Below are 16010 nucleotides of genomic sequence, written 5' to 3' on the forward strand. Positions count from 1 at the left end.
AGGTATGGAGCTTTGGATAATGGATAAAAATCCCTCTGTGATTCAATGGTTGCACTGAGACCTTCCAAGATGATGACCTCTATAGCACATACCCTTTACATATCCCATGCCCAGGAAAGGCTAAGAAATGGGAACAAACACCAAAGAAAATCCCAGATTCCATGGAATGATGGTTACTGTCATCCTTTGTCCACAGCTTGCTCTTTCTGAGAGGCAAGACATTTGCTGAAGCGCAGAAGGGCATTATGCCAGTCCAGAGGCAATGGTGAGAAAACCATCAGTCATCTTACTTTCAAGCATCATCTTCTGTCAGGCATTGTGAGAGCTCACAGGCAGCAAATATTTGGTAGCTGCCATCTTCTGTGATTGCCACAGCTATTTTAATACCTTCCTTTCTACCAAGATCCCATCTCACCCTTCTTCAAGGATTCTCGCTTTCAGAATTATGGGTTACTTCATCTAGCAGGTTCTGCAGGAGTCCATGGGAAGAGGCTTCTCCTAGTACTTATTTATTCCAAAGAATGAGTGGGGGTATTTATCTTTTCCTAAACCTGGGGGAAAAGGCCGTAGCAATGTTTGCCTCCATCATTTCAGCTTTTCAGGCCCGCAGCACACTGCTCCATAACCACTCCACAACCCCTGGGGATCTACGTGAGACTTGCAGTGGGACCAAAACCCATCTCACATCAGGTATTGATGTTCATCCTCTGCTGTGCCTTTGTTCTTTGCAAAATTGTCGTGGCTGTGTACACCTGTCTGAGTCTAATCAGGGTTGGGTTGGTTGTCATCACATCACATAATGAGGAAAAAAGGTCTTCACCAGAGCTTCTCTGGTTGTTCAGATGAGGATCTATGAGGAATGATCAGTGGAAGCCAATTCAGATTGTATCTGAATTGTATCCAAACCATTTCCATCTCTGCAGGGCTTCTGCATAACCTCGGCATGCAGCCAGTTAAACTAGATGGCTGCAGATCTGGGGGCCTCAGCGTCACAGCTGAAACACTTGGCTCTTGCCTCAGCTTGAAAAAGACTCCGTGCTCATCTCAGCATATGCCCACCCATATATGGTATAATCCTTCTGAGTATTTGGGAGTTCCAGTGCACTGGGTGAACCATAGAGTACATTGGAGCATCCATTCCTTTATCATCTGCTTAGTCAGGGACGTGAAGCACATCTCTGTGTTATCTTTGTATTCTCCTTTTCTTTCAACCTGGAACGTGTGCAGGTGTTTGCAGTTAGTAACAGAGTGATTGAAGGCAGGATGAATGTTGTTTTTTTCCCTTTGGAAATTTCTTCTGTTTCTGTTCTGTAGTTCACATATGTCTGATTCCAGTGTGGGCATGGTGGTGATGAGTTGGCGGTTGGACTTGATGATCTTGGAGGTCTTTTCCAACCTTCGTGATTCTGTGAATGTTTTCCCTAGGATTTATTACAGTTCCTGTTGTTTAGATTAATCCCTGATGTGAGACTGCATCACCGACTGAATTCAGGGTCTCATTTCTCCAGCTGCAGACACTGTCACATCTTGGCAGCATGAAGTGAACACATCGGGGCACTGAGACTGCTTGGTGCAAGCTGACTGCCATTCTGAGCTGAATTTTAATGTGCTCAGTGGAAGTACATGCTGATAAATGTATATATATATAGTTTTAAAAACCTTTTTCCTGTGCTTCCTACTAATATTCTTAATAAGAGTTTAGTCGTAATTGTGATTAGTACTAAATTATTAGTGAAAAACTGCGTCATTAGAGTTTTAATCCACTTGTGGCAGATGTCACCGTGGCAGAATGGAAACAGAAATGTCCTTTTGTTACTTCATGGAAACAATCTCAGTGTGACAGCTGCTTTGTTGGGAAGAAGGCTGAGCTGAAAGAGCAGGATTTTAATGCCTGAGCTTGCTTTTTTATGAACTAAAAATTGAAAAGCAAACAAGCCAAAGCAGCCCTCCTCAAACGCTGCTCTCACCCGGCGTGCATCTCAGGGAGCCTTTATCTTTTCCACCCTCCTCATCCTCTGCTTTCAATGGGAAAGCATGCAGAGGGGCAGCGAACTCTGCGGATCCCAGGATTTCTGTATCTGTACTTTGCAAAGAGCTTTCTGTAGTGGGTAACATACTGCAGACAGAATGAGGTCACAGAAAGTTTGTCCTAATAAGAGGGAAGTTCTGGGAGCGGAATAGTAGTGATGGTCACTTGCAGCTTTGGATCACTTTCACATTTAGGTATGTAGTATTTAATATTACCATTTGGCTATTTTTCATCTCTCAGAATGTAAATTTCCAAATTCACATCAGTGGTTTAACGGCATGTTTACATTTGATAGCAATGGGGGAGGGAAACATTTGCAAAGGGAAAATTTGAATGCAAGCTTGCCTGTATTTGTGACCTATGATACAACAAAAGTCAGTGCTTCTCTGATCCGTATGAGCCGTTCTAAATATATGAAAGGATTACGCCTCCTCTGTAAGATGAGGCCAAGCCTGCAAAATATGTTACCTTTTTTTGCTGATTTATTTTGTATTATTTTAGGAATAGATAATTTCTGCTGTGGTCCATGTGCACTGTCCTTCCATCAGCAATTCCCTTCCCAGAGGCCACCAGCCCTCAGCCCGTTTAACGATGTGCATTGGATGTTCTGCAGTCTCTTCTAGGATCACTGATCACCTGCTCCTTGTGGTCCCTCGCTCTCTTCCTGCCTTTATTTTGTTTGTCCTTGTTTATCTTGGCCGTCTCCGGTGCCACTGATTATCCTGTCCTTCAGTGAGTGCATGACTGGGCACTTCCCAGCTTTTTGGACAGACCTCCAGAAACCTTCCTCTGCTGTCAGTTCTGCGTTGATGTATTTTATATCTGTGTCATTGGCGCTGTCCCTTGTTGTTTGTGTTTTTTAGTTCTGTAACACAGAGTGATGTTTATTTGCTTGGCTAGCTTAATTTATCTTCTGACAACTTCCAGTGTGCCTTTTTTCTCCTTTGTTGCCACGCCACATTTATCTCTCCAACATTTCCTTCCAGCTGTCCAGTCACCAATTCCACCTGAAAGTGACTGACCACTGTTCTTGTCCGTTCTGCCATTTTTCTTTGACACAGGTGTAGTACATTCACTTTCCTATATTGTGCTGCTTAGACGTGTGTGAAATCTAGAGATCCTAGAGCCTCTTTAGCCATAGTTCCGTCCTCAGGAAGTTCACCGTCTGCAGGCACTGCTGGGGCTGGGGCAGCGCTGGGGCAGGAGCTGGTGGCCTGGAGCTTGTCATGGTTCCTGGCTTGACCTTGACCCTGTCTGACAGCCACTAACAGTCTCTGGGTGTGTTTTGCAAACTAGCATGGGCCAGAAGTCATTCAGATCTTCTCCAGTAGGCACCATGCATATGGCCACACTGTTTCAGAGTTCAGCACTGTGGGCAGATTGTGGTAGGTAGGGGTAGGCATGCACCATGCTTCATAATGCAACCCATGACACCTTCTGTCTACCTATGTAATACCAAAATAGGTTCTCTTTCTAGAAAAGGAATAAAAATATCTTTGTTGAGACCAGGGAGGTGCTAGCTCACTTGAAACCCTGCCCAATGAAGGTTTGACATTACCTCACAACACAATGCAAGAGAGAAAGAAAGGATGAGGACAAGAGGATCTGTCTAGGATGAAAGGTCATGGCCTCACATTGCACCGGGAGGTTCAGGTAGATATTAGGAAAAAATTCTTCTCCAAAAGAGTGATTTGGCATTTGTACAGGCTGCCCAGGGTGGAGGTGGTATCACCACCCTGGAGGTGTTCAGGAATGATGGAGTCGTAGCACTGAGGAATGTGGTCAGTAGGCATGGTGGGATGGGTTGGAGTTGGTCTTGGTTATCACAGAGGTCTTTTCCAACATGAATGATTCTGTGATTCTAAGAGCTGTCATAATGAATTGGTCCAACAATTGCAAGCAAGAAGTCCTGCCTTTCTAACTTACACTGACACCTAGGTGCCTAGATGTATTTATTTTTGACCCGTGGTTTAAAATCCTTTGGGTGCAGCTGGGCAACTGTGGGACGTGGGTTATGAGGAAGATGCATTAGTTGAGTGTGGGGAGTTTGATGGGAAGGAAGAAATGGTCCAAAGGCAACAGCAAGGAAATAACTGGAAGATATATTCACTACACATAAGTGAGCATAATATAAAATTCAAGATCAAGAGGAAAGTGTGTGAATAAAATACAAAAGAAATCCTGGTGGTGGACCTAAGCTATGAAGGCTGTTTCTTACTGTTGGCACGCAAGTAGGGCAGAACTCAGGACCTGGAAGCACTGCTGTGTGGGAACAGGCAGTGAAACCTGCAGGAAGACAGCTGTTCTTAATCCTCGTGCTGCTTTATGGTGCCTGCTAACCTACTTATGCTGTGAAACCTTTAGTCTTCATTTACACTGCTTCTCACCTCAGTACTTTCTTCTTTTCTCCTTTCTCAAGTAGCACTGCTCAGCTTATCATGTATGCTGCTGCTGACGTCGTATTTCTCAGTCAGTTCTTCCCCCCCTGCTGCAGGTGGGTTTTCCAATAACGTTACAGCAGTCTGAGTGCTGCCACACAGCAGTGCCATGCTGAAAGAAAGGGAACAGGGAGCACCCAGCAGGCAGAGCAGATCCAGAGCACTGCACTCCAGCTAAGGATTCACGTTTCTTCTCCATCACCTTTCTCATCGCATTCAAATCCGTCATTTCTCCTCACTTCTTCTTTTCCTCCATTTTGACCACACTTCATTTTTAGGCACAATGACCCTGGGTCCCTCTGGTCACCCCTTGGCTCAGAGCGGGCTGCTCAGCACCACACCAGGAGCAGTGGGGGATCCCAAGGAGACCCCACACCTCTCTGGGTCCTTATCCAAGTCATACTGATGCTTTCATTTTTCTTCCAGTCCATGGTTTTTGCACATCCATACTTGGGCCCGTTAAGATTTTGACTTTGTTTTAAAGTAACTTAGCAGCAGCATCCATATTCAAACAGCTGTTGTCACTGCTGTCTTTCTGAAACCCCTTTGCTGGCAGTTTATTCATCCCTTCCTTTATTTGCTTTAAATTCAAGTGTTACCAGAGAATGCTTTTATTTTTCCCCCTCTATTCTCTGCCTTAACGATGAGCATCCAGCGTGCTGCTGGTGTTGGGCCGTGTTCTGTTTCCCTATGTATAAATGTTGTGCTATTTGCACCTTGGGTGTACGTTGTTTCTCCTGCCTACAAGAGCTGATGGTAGTCCGAAGAAATTAAAAGGTTGTTTGCAGTTTTCAGGCAGCGTGGTGGTTCCCCCCGACTTTAAGACAGATGACATCACTGTCTGAACAGTGTGCTGTAGGTCACTTGGAAATATGGCTTTGATTCCAAAATTGCTGTGCTAAATTTCATTTCTCTATTATGCAGAGAGTGGTGGTAATTATCCTTTTTGACCTTAGCATCTATTTAAATCAATCATGGGGGAAAGTAATGTGACAGAAAACAAGAGATCCCTCTAGATCATGTCCTGGCAGCCCTTTCTCAAAGCTCCTTCAATACAGAGCGGCCAGAGCAGCAGTGAGCAATTCTGTAAAGATTTTCAAATGTGTGAACCACCATATTAGAAATTTGCAGGGATTTCTTCATGCAAATATCAGGATTTCTAATAGATCATCTATTTAACTTGGATTTCCTCGTAGATTTTCAGAACAGAAGTGAATTTAAGACGCCATTTAAATACTGCAGTAATTTATGGAGTCCCTTATGAAGCTGCAGAACAGCACTCCAGTCATCAAACACTTGTTCCCCAGAAGGAGCTCAGCTCACTCTATTTGTAGCCCAGTTAGCTCTATTTCTTGCTGCCTTTGACTGCTGTTCTGCACAGTGTCAGCCATTGTTGTGTCTGGTGGCTGTCGTTATAGGAAGAGCGTGAGAAAACAGACGGCAAGATTACATCCTAATACTACTTTGAAGAATTCAGTCACAGCATGTGGTTAATTTAGGGACAGACCAGCGACGTTTTATCCTTGATGCCATCTTCTGAAAGCCAGCAAACTAGGCTGCCCAGGGAGGTGGTGGGATCGCCGTCCCTGGAAGGAGCTGTGGAGATGTGGCACTGAGGGACGTGGTCAGTGGGCATGGTGGGGATGAGTTGGGGCTAGGGATCGTAGAAGTCTGTTCCAACCTTATTGATTCTATGCTTAGAGCATAACTTTGAGTTTCTACTACTGGATTTATATTAATTTTTTTACAAAAATAGAGCAAGAAGAGCCCTCGGTGGTGTCTGACTGCTGTCTGAACTCAGGCCCGGTTAATGATGGATATTGTCCTGGGAGATACCAAAAAGTTGTCATGAAAGAGGTAAATATGGTAGATACCTCCATCTGGTAGGTGTGAATCAAAGGGTAGGACCAACAGAAAGTTAATTCTTAAAGGAGCTTTCTGAAAAATTGACACCAGGCCTTAAAGGAGCTCTCGGTGAGGCTGCTGTGCTGACACGAGCTAATCCAATTCCATTTTTTTAATGATTAAAGTGTGAAAGAAGGGGAGTGGTGGCCTTGCGGTGCCAAGAGATGGCATTGCTGCTTCTTTGCACTCGGGCTGTGTAAAGTAAATAAGTATTTTTGTTGAAATGCATGGCTGAAGGTAGAAGGAATACCTTTGGGTTGCTGAATACATTATAAAACAATCATCTCGTACTCATGTAGCCGGGGAATAAAAATAGTTGGCACGTCTATATTGGGAACAAATCATGTCAGAGAATGGAAATTGGATGGCTCTGGGTGGGTGGGTGGCCTCAGGAAGGAGGGGGAAGCATTAATTTGCAATGCATTGACTCATAAAGCTTTTGACACTATCCCATATGGTATTTTCATAAATAAACTAGGTAAATGCGGACTGGTTGAAACTACTGTTAAGTGGGTGCAACACCGGTTGGAAAATCAGTCAGAAAAAGAAAATATCAATATTTTCCTACCGAAGGGGGAGCACGTGTGGGGAAGGATCCCACGGGGTCTGTGCAGCGTTGGGCGTTACTCGGTGTATTGCTTGACAGCTCGCATGATGAAATAGGGAGCGCGTGTACGTACATTTCCCACTGACGCTATGGAAATTCTTCAGAGGGCAAGCTTCTAATTCAGCACGGCCCTGTAAATCAGTGGAGTGAAATGGATAAAGACAGCTTCAAGCGACAGAAAATGAAATAAGATGCATGAATAAGAGGAGAATGGCTGACAAGACAGGCCTATTGTTGAGAAGTATCTGGGGAATTATGGTGGATTAGCAGCCAAATGCAAATGAACAAAATGACTGCAAAAAATGAGAGCCAGTAATGTGGCTGGGGTTTGTAGCGGTAGGAGAGCCATGGTGAGGTCTTGGTGAGGTGCTCGTTTGTGGAAGGGAGTAAGGGCAAGCTGTAGAGTCATTCTGATCTTATTCAGTAGAAATGCCACCTCGGTGCTTTATATGAAACAACTTCAGCAGGACAGCAGGCATTCACCTCATGTTCATTAGCGGTAGAATTCCAGCGTGGTTTGGGTTGGAAGGGTCCCTAATGCCCATCCAATCCCAACAAGGGCCTCCTCCCACAAGACCAGGCTATCCAAAGCCCATCCAGCCTGGCTTTATAGGGCTGGAGTACCTTCCTAATTTTCCTGATTTCCCTATTTTTTGCTTAAATTTATTTAGGCAACTTCTGGTCAAATTCATTATTAGCTTAGGCTATTGCAGAGCTGCTTTTTGACATGTGAGTGATTCACTGAAAACAAAGACTAGAAAAACAAGGAACAGGACTGCATTTAACAAGGCCGGAGACCTCAACAAAACGCTAATCACCCTAATTTGCCAGGACGTAGTCAGCACCCATGGGATGTCCTTGGGGTTCCACTGCTGGTGACTAGAATCTGTGCTGTGGCTCCATGGGGCTGCATGGGCACGGCGAGGCAGAAGGGATGGAGAGGGGCAGAGCTGGGCCAGGATGAGCAGAGATTGCTCTTCTCTTTGTCATCTGAAGGAATGAAACTCTTTGGAGCATTTGTATCATGGTGCTTGTTCACCAGCAGTACCACATAGGCTTCCAAGGTGGGCTTGGTAGCGTTAGGCTGGTGGTTGGACTTGATAATCTTAACAATCTTTTCTCACCTGAATGATTCTATGATGATTTCAGCCTCAAAACAGCAGAAATGCAGAGGCTGAGGGTTATGTTCACTCACCCACCTGAACGCCAGTGATATCAGCGCTGCCGAGCCTCCTACACACAGCAGTCCTGCTGGGAGCATGGGGCAGCCAAGGGGCATAGCAATGATGCTACACCTTAACCAAGGCCAGCACGAAGTCGGTTTTTGAGAAACAGGCATATGTGCCATGACTGTGCTGTGTGTCAGTAGCACCGTCACGTGTCACTGCTGCTCTCTGCTATGCACACTGCTGCCTTGCTGCAAGCCACCGTGCTGCAGCTGCTCTGAATGGGCACTGATTGCTGTGCAGACGTTCAGGAGATGATACACTGATGAAGTTTACGAAGAATTAAGCTCGTCTGTAGCTATCTCAGGCTTTCCCTGAGGAGCTGAATTCAGGAAGAGACAAGCTCTGCAGAAACGAGAGTGGAAGGTGCACGTCAGCAGAACTGGAATTTTCTTTCTTGGTGCAATCATGACGGAGATGCTTTGAGAGGCCCTCTGCAAACAGGGCAGCATTCAGCGTGAGGTACGAGGAGAGAGGGCACAAGCCGTGTGCTTTTTGTTTGAACCAGATGTGAAGGATGTGCATTTTGTAGCACAGGATTACCTGCAGTAGCTTTGTATTTTAATACTTCTGCTCTCTGAAAGCAGCGTGCGTACCTACAGAATTTTACATTCATAGAATCTGAAGATTGTTAACATCGGGCAAGACCTCCAAGGTCACTGAGACCAGCCATCAAACCATCCCCATCATGCACACTCACAGAGAATCACAGAGTCATTAAGGCTGGACAAGATTCAGGGGAGACCTCATTGCACTCTACAACTTCCTGAAGGGAGGTTGTGGTGCAAAAGGGTCTGGCCTCTTCTCCCAGGCAAATAGCAGGACGTGAGGAAACAGCCAGAAGTTGTACCAGAGGAGGTTTAGGTTGAACATTAGGAGAAACTTTCTCTCTCAAAGGGTGGTCAGGCACTGGAATGGCTGCCCAGGGAGGTGGTGGAGTCGCCGTCCCTGGCAGTGTTCAAGAGGCGCCTGGATGAGGAGCTGTGAGATGTGGTAGAGGGAGATGTGGAGGGTGGTTGGACTAGATGATCTCGCAGGTTGTTTCCAACCTTGTGATTCTGTGATTCTATGATTCTATGATTCTAAGATCTGTAGGATCATCAGGTCCAACTGTCAACCCATCACCACCACCCACAGGGTGCCATTGAGCCCTACGCTTCCTCCTGCCCACTGCATGTCGATTTTCTGTGTGCTGCAGTTGGCACAGCCTGCCAACATGGTGACAGATGCTTCCCAGGGTGCATCTGTTTATTGTGGTGATGCATTTGTTGATCAACAAAGCTGAGGAAGGGTCTGGAGCACCAGAGGAGGTTCAGGTTGGATGTAAGGAAGTATTTCTCTGGAAGACTGGTGATGCAGTGGCGCAGCTGCCCAGGGAGGTGGTGGGGTCACCAAACCTGGAGGTGTTCCAGAACTGTGGGGATGTGGCACTGAGGGACACAGTGGGCAGTGGGCACGGTGGGGTCGGTTGGACTTGGGGACCTGGTGATCTTTTCCAGCCTTATTGATTCTATGAATCCGTGACTTCTAGATGCGAATGAAAAGAATCAGAGAGATGCTAGGAGCAGTGTTCAGTCTCACGTTAATTTAACTCTCTTCCTTTTTTCCTCCTTTCAGAAGCAGAAATGCTAATCATCATTAACGCTATAGCTGTTTGGAGTTCAAAATGTGGTCATTTCTGCCGGGCTTTTTCTTTTCACAGGAGCACGTGCGTGGAGTTGTAATGAATAAGGTCTCGGAATCTCGATTCTCATGGCTGCAGCAATGTGCCAGCCATAGTGCACATCTAAAATAAAGCTTTTCAGCACTTGGCTGTAGTCAGCCCTCACAAAGTGTGGATTGCTTAAGAATTCCTCTTTGCAGTGGTTAATGTGAAGTCTCTTTCTTGTTACAAACCCATTATTACAGAGGTTGCACGTTGCCCAGAGGGGGTGATGTGGATAATTCCACTTTCCTCCTTTTTACGAGGTCTCGCTCTGCTTCTGGCAGACTCCTCTGACATGTTGCTGCACGTAGCAGAGAAGAAAAGAGTCTGTATGTCTGGAAAACGAGAATTCTGCTTTCATAGCATCTGAATATTGATGCTGAAAGCAATAAATACTGCATTTATAAAGCTTAGAGACAAATACTTCCTGGACATGTGCTGAGAAGGAATTAACTGCGGTTTGTAAGTTGAAAGAGCAGCTTGAATACCTGACACAGAAATGAAGGATGGAATGTCTTGTACACTTCTATTTTGGGAAGAAATGCCTGTTATGTTCAGATAACAGCAACGCATTGGCGTGGCAGCAGGTTGGGTCTGCAGGCATTGCTCACCTGCCTGTGGGGAAGCTCCCGTGTATGAAAATTGCTGTTGATTTTGTGTGCAATGCCTGGGACTAAAGAAATATGGCCATTTTGCTGTATTCTGTCAGGGGTTCTGAGATGCCGCTGTTACGGTGGAAAGCATCACGTACTCACTGGGCTGCATGCAGTTATCCACGTGGGAGTACTTCCAACAAATATTTCTTGCACTCAGTCTCTATTCACAAAATTATTCAGAAGTGTAATAGGTTTATTTATTTATGTACTCAGAACAAAGACAAACACAGTGTTATGTAAGGAACCCCTGACAGGTGGTGGGTTTCATGGTACCAGCCACTGCATCTTTTTGTTTTCTATCACACTCCTTATCTTTTTGCTAGCCCTCTTGTTGCATGGGTTCTCATTCCATGCACTTGTAGAGCTGCAGCCCTGTGGGGTTGGGCTTATCCTGGGGCTGGCAGCAAGTCGGTAGGATGAGTTCTATGTAGAGCCCAAGAGGCAACATCTCACCCAGTTTTGGTTCCAAAGCAAATTCCAGAGCGGCTCCATGAAAACCACTGTGCTGGTGAAAGCATCACCAGTGACCACGTGCGCTGCACATGGGGCACCCAAATGGTTCCCTGTTCTAATCTCTACCTTCACAAGGTACCCTTTTCGTGTGACTCATATTTACCATTTTAATTACTCATCTATTTGTTTTAATTTTTAACTGTTTTAATTTTTAACTGTTTGTTGCAATCTTTAACTGTTTGTTTCGTTAAAACCCATTAATTATTTGCTTTGTATTCACCTTGTGTTTTGTTTGCTCTTTTTGCCTCCCCCATCACCAGGTTGCAGTGCAAGGCGGACGCTGCTGGCCGGTTAGCTGATGAGCATGCACTGATTGCAACTTATGTGAGCCGGCTGCAGCGCGGGGCACGGTCAGTGCTAGGAGAGCTTCTCATTTCCTCCTTCAGGTTTTTCACAGCTAGCTCATGGCCCTTGTGCCCACCTTGTTCTGTAATTCAAATGGCTTTTCCTTCTCCCTGTTGGTTATCCTTCTGCATACCTTGTGCAGCCATAGATAATGTCCCACCCTGTTGCACCTTTTGTTGACCTGGGCTAAACCTCTGTCAGTCTCATCAACGCAAGCTGCATAATACAACAGCTTCATGGCTTCATGCCTGACCCACCTGGTAGCCTTCTGTGATGGAGAGACGTCATTGGTGGACAAAGGAAGGATAATTGTTCTCTACCCAGACTTGTGCATGGCATTTAACATGGTCCTGCACCACACCCTTATCTCTACCTAGGGGAGATGCAGATTTGAAGGCTGGACTATTTGGATAAAGAATTGATTGGATCACAGCGAGAGGGTTGCTGTCAATGGCTCTATGTCCAGGTGGAGGCTGTGATGAGTGCTGTCTCCCAGGGATCCATCTTGGGACCGGTGCTCTTCAACATCTTTATCAGTGTAATAGACGATGGGATCGAGTGCAGCCTCAGCAGTTTGCAGATGACACCTGGCAGAGTGGTGCTGCTGACACAAGAGAAGGAGGGAGGCCATCCAGAGGGTCCTGGACAGCCTCATAAAGGGGTACACATGAATCCAAGGCCAGGCTAGATGGGATCCTGGGCAGCCTAATCTGGTGGGGCACCCAGCCAATAGCAGTGGGATTGAAACAAGGTGATCTTTGAGGTCCTCTCCAAACCAATCATTCTGTGATTCTATGATTCTTTTTGTGCCCTTCCAAGGAAAGCTAACGCTTTGAGGGATTCATTTAATTTTTTTTTCAACTTTAGTATTTGTGCACATTCATATTTCATATTTGTGTAGAAAAGTCTTATCTTAAAGCCCCAAAGCAAAGTTCTCCCATTTCGTCACAGGACACAGCCAGAGGGCTTCCATATTCCACTTTTGGACATAACTAAATTTTGCCTTTGCAGAGACAGAGTTATTGTGCTGTGGTTTAGTGATTCGGGGCTTTTTCCATGTTGTTATCCTATGGATAACATTTTTAGAGCCTTATTTCACCACTGTGCCATGTAGAAATTTGTATTCCACTGCCGCATTTATGGAGTGCGTTCTGGCTTTCCAGATCTCCAGAGAAAGTCAGTTTGTTTCTTGACAGTGAGTCACTGTTGTCTGCTGAACTGAAAGCCCATAATATTGTTCACATGACAATAAACTAAAGGAATTACTGCAATCACCAGATTTAAGATAGAAAGAAGTTACTGCATCTTGCAGAATACGACGGTGAAATATTGGATGTGGCTAATAGCTGCTGTGTTGCAACCCACTGCAGTAGAGGTTTTCACTCATTTAGGTCTTTAAATTAAAAAATGCCTTTGGTATGGTTACCAGAGTAACAGTGCACTCCTGGAAGGAGCCAAATGCGAAGAAAATAATTTAAATCTCACTCTCTTTGTGCAAGGGAGGGTTCCAAGTCAGCACGAGAGAATGCTTCCCCACATTCCTGATGAAATCTGTACTCCATTGTCACTTCTTTTGATCTTTTATTTCCCCTTTTTTGGCCAAAAGAGTTCAAGTGCAAGTATAGCAGCCTTGACGAGCTGCAGTGACCATCACTCACCTTCTTTCATCTTATTAAGAATAATTCACCAACATCCTCCAACCAAAAAATCTTCCCGTGCTGCATAAGGCTTAGAGCAAACAGAGCTCAGTGGATTTCATTTATTTTACAATAATATATTTGTCTTTTCTTTTTTTTTTTTTTTCAGCCTACTGTTTCGTTATTTTTATGCATCCTGTACTCTGCATTTCCTGCAGAGTAGTTGGCCACCAGATCTGTGTGTTTCATCTGTGGTCAGTTGACCTAGGTGGACAGATGGCTGCTTAGCTGCTCAGATGGTTTGATTTCATTTCCTTTAAAATCCTGACCCTGAAACTAGAATTGTCTACAGCGCTTCTGACTTTAAGGCAGAGTGCAAGGAGAAGATCACTCTCCTTAAGGATATTCTGTCCCCAAGATCTTTACTCTTCATCTTCTACTCGCCATTGGAATCATAGAATAGATACATCCGTTCACTGAGGTTGGAAGAGACCTTCAAGATCACGAAGTGTAACCATCAGCCTGATGCACCGAGTGCCACCACCACTTGGGTCAGGGTAATCCCAGATATGAATGCAGACTGGGAAAAGAACTCCTTGAGAGCAGCCCTGCAGACAAGGACCTGGGTTTCCCGGTGAATGAAAAATTTAACATGAGCCAGCAGTGTGCTCTTGCAGCTTGGAAGGCAAATGGAATCCTGGGCTCCATCAGCAGAGGGGTGGTCAGTAGGGACAGGGAGGTGATTGTCCCCCTCTGCTCTGCCCTTGTGAGGCCCCATCTGGAGCACTGTGTCCAGGTGTGGAGCCCCCAGTACAAGAAAGACAGGGAGCTGTTGGAGAGGGTCCAGAGGAGCCACAAAGATGATCAGGGGGCTGGAGCACCTCCCCTACAAAGACAGGCTGAGGGAGCTGGGCTTGTTCAGCATGGAGAAAAGAAGGCTGCAAGGAGACCTCATTGCAGCCTTCCAGTATTTAAAAGGGCATTATAAAATGGAGGGGGATCAATTTTTTTGCAAGGGTAGACAGTGACAGGACAAGGAGGAGTGGTTTTAAGCTCAAAGAGGAAAGGTTTAGATTGGATGTCAGGGGGAAGTACTTTATCAAGAGAGTGGTGAGGTGCTGGAACAGCTGCCTGAGAGGCAGTGGGTGCCCCGTCCCTGGAGGTGTTCAAGGCCAGGTTGGATGGAGCTCTGGGCAGCCTGGTCTAGTACCAGATCTGGAGGTTGGCTCTGCCTGTGGCAGGGGGTTTGAAACTTGATGATCCTCGGGGACCCTTCCAACCCTGTGGTTCTGTGAAGCCTTGTCCCTTAATGCCACATCCACACATCCCTTTGGTTCCTCCAAGGGGGAGACCCCACCACTGCCCTAGGCAGCTCCAACTCACCTCGCTCTGCATGAAGAAATTCTCCATCAGATCCAACCAAAACCTCTGGTACAACCTGGGACCTAGTTCATCCTGGTTGACTCTTTGCACCTTCAACTCAGTGCTGGAAGAACAAACCAAGCCTTGTGTGCTGTCCCCTGCCGCGTCTCTGCATGATGAATTCCTGAGATCACCAAGCTGCCACCATGCTCTGTCATCTTCTCTTACATCCTTTACCCATCCCTCAGCCCTAACCAGTCATTTGGCTGTCTGGGCTCATTTCTGTGTTAGTTTTTGGCAACAGAGCATGAGTATGCCTTTACTGGCCCTCTCCATCTGCTTTGCCAGGGTGTCATCAACAGGCTGAGTCTCCAAAGGGTTGGTGGGAGATCCTGCAGTTTGACTGTCAGTGCTCTGCACCTCGCACAAAGCTGCCAGTTTGGCACAACGCTTTTAGGACACAGAAATCTCCAGCATTACCTTTCCAAAATTCTGCTGCATCAGTGTTCCCAATCTGCACCAGTGCTTCTGGTCTAAAAGCAAACGCAAAACGCTTTTTTAAAATCTTTTAATTACAACTTTTCTCCAAGAAAGTAAGAAATTGACAGTAGTTATTTCCTAATTCACTTAGGTATGAACAAATAATTGTTCCAGGAACTAAGAGAGTAATTAGGAAAGTAATTAGCAGATGATGGAAGACATGGAGGGGATGGAATGGTTTGCGTTCCTGTAAATCAGGAAGACTCAACCAGGCTAAATTACAGAGGAAATCTGACCAAAACCGGTATGAAATTCAGAAAGTGGAATGGGAAGAATTGTTCTTCTTTAATCAAAAAAAAAGTCAGAAAATGAGTGTGGAGTGGAGGCTCTGTTTTCCTTCCCTTAATTCTGAGACTCCGAGTCTCAGAAGAGTTCAATTTGTTCAATTTGGCATTATAAAAATAAATCTGTGTTTCTATATAAATGTGATTTATACAATGTAGGTGTGGTTCTTTAAACATCAACATAAATCTGTGAAATTGAGCTTAAAACAAATGTAAATTATCTCATAAAGCGGTAAATGGGGACTGAAAGGAGCTGTTGTTGTGCATTAGATATGTATCTGTGTGCTCTGTTTTCTGCTGTGTGGTTACAAATGCACCCAGGTAGGGCTGCACGTTATTTACGGCTGCCCACGAGGTGTTGGTGAATCCCACATCAAACACCCGGTGCAGCTTTGGGAAGGCTGTGCAGCATGAAACACGTTGCTCATTTCCATGCTAATGCTGGTTTTCAGCTCACCGTGTTTTGGTTTACATAACTAATTGGCTGGCTCCCTGTTAAAGGGAGACCGTGCTGAAAACCTTTGTGCAGCAATAAGGCAGCGAGCAGCTGCTGAGTTGTTCATCCTGATGCTGTCCAAGGTGTGAGGACCATATCTTGCACGGCTGCATCTGGCATGGCTGGGTGTAAGCCTGATCACGGTGCTGGCATTCAGTTCCTGTTGTTTGGTGACTGGCTGTCCTGAGGCCAGGAGCTTCCCTCTGGACATGATGAGCTTAGAGGTCTTCTCCAACCCTAACGATTCTGTGATTCTCTTTAGGGACG

At 45.6% G+C, this 16010-nt stretch overlaps 1 protein-coding gene across 7 annotated transcripts in view; it reads left to right on the forward strand.

Annotated features, from left to right (window-relative positions):
* DTNB (dystrobrevin beta) overlaps window positions 1-16010 on the forward strand; it is a 139880-nt gene that overhangs the window by 68023 nt on the left and 55847 nt on the right. For 3 of the 7 annotated variants that reach the window (XM_048937374.1, XM_048937373.1, XM_048937375.1), the window contains exons 12-13: window positions 197-265; window positions 11340-11429. The exons of 2 other annotated variants lie outside the window; for them this stretch is intronic. In XM_048937374.1, the coding sequence (XP_048793331.1) occupies window positions 197-265; window positions 11340-11429 (159 nt within the window). The remainder of the gene's footprint in view (window positions 1-196; window positions 266-11339; window positions 11430-16010) is intronic. 2 more of the 7 variants (XM_048937376.1, XM_048937377.1) reach the window with 1 other exon arrangement.

Source organism: Lagopus muta, chromosome 2, assembly GCF_023343835.1.
Source record: "Lagopus muta isolate bLagMut1 chromosome 2, bLagMut1 primary, whole genome shotgun sequence".
NCBI lineage: Eukaryota > Metazoa > Chordata > Aves > Galliformes > Phasianidae > Lagopus > Lagopus muta.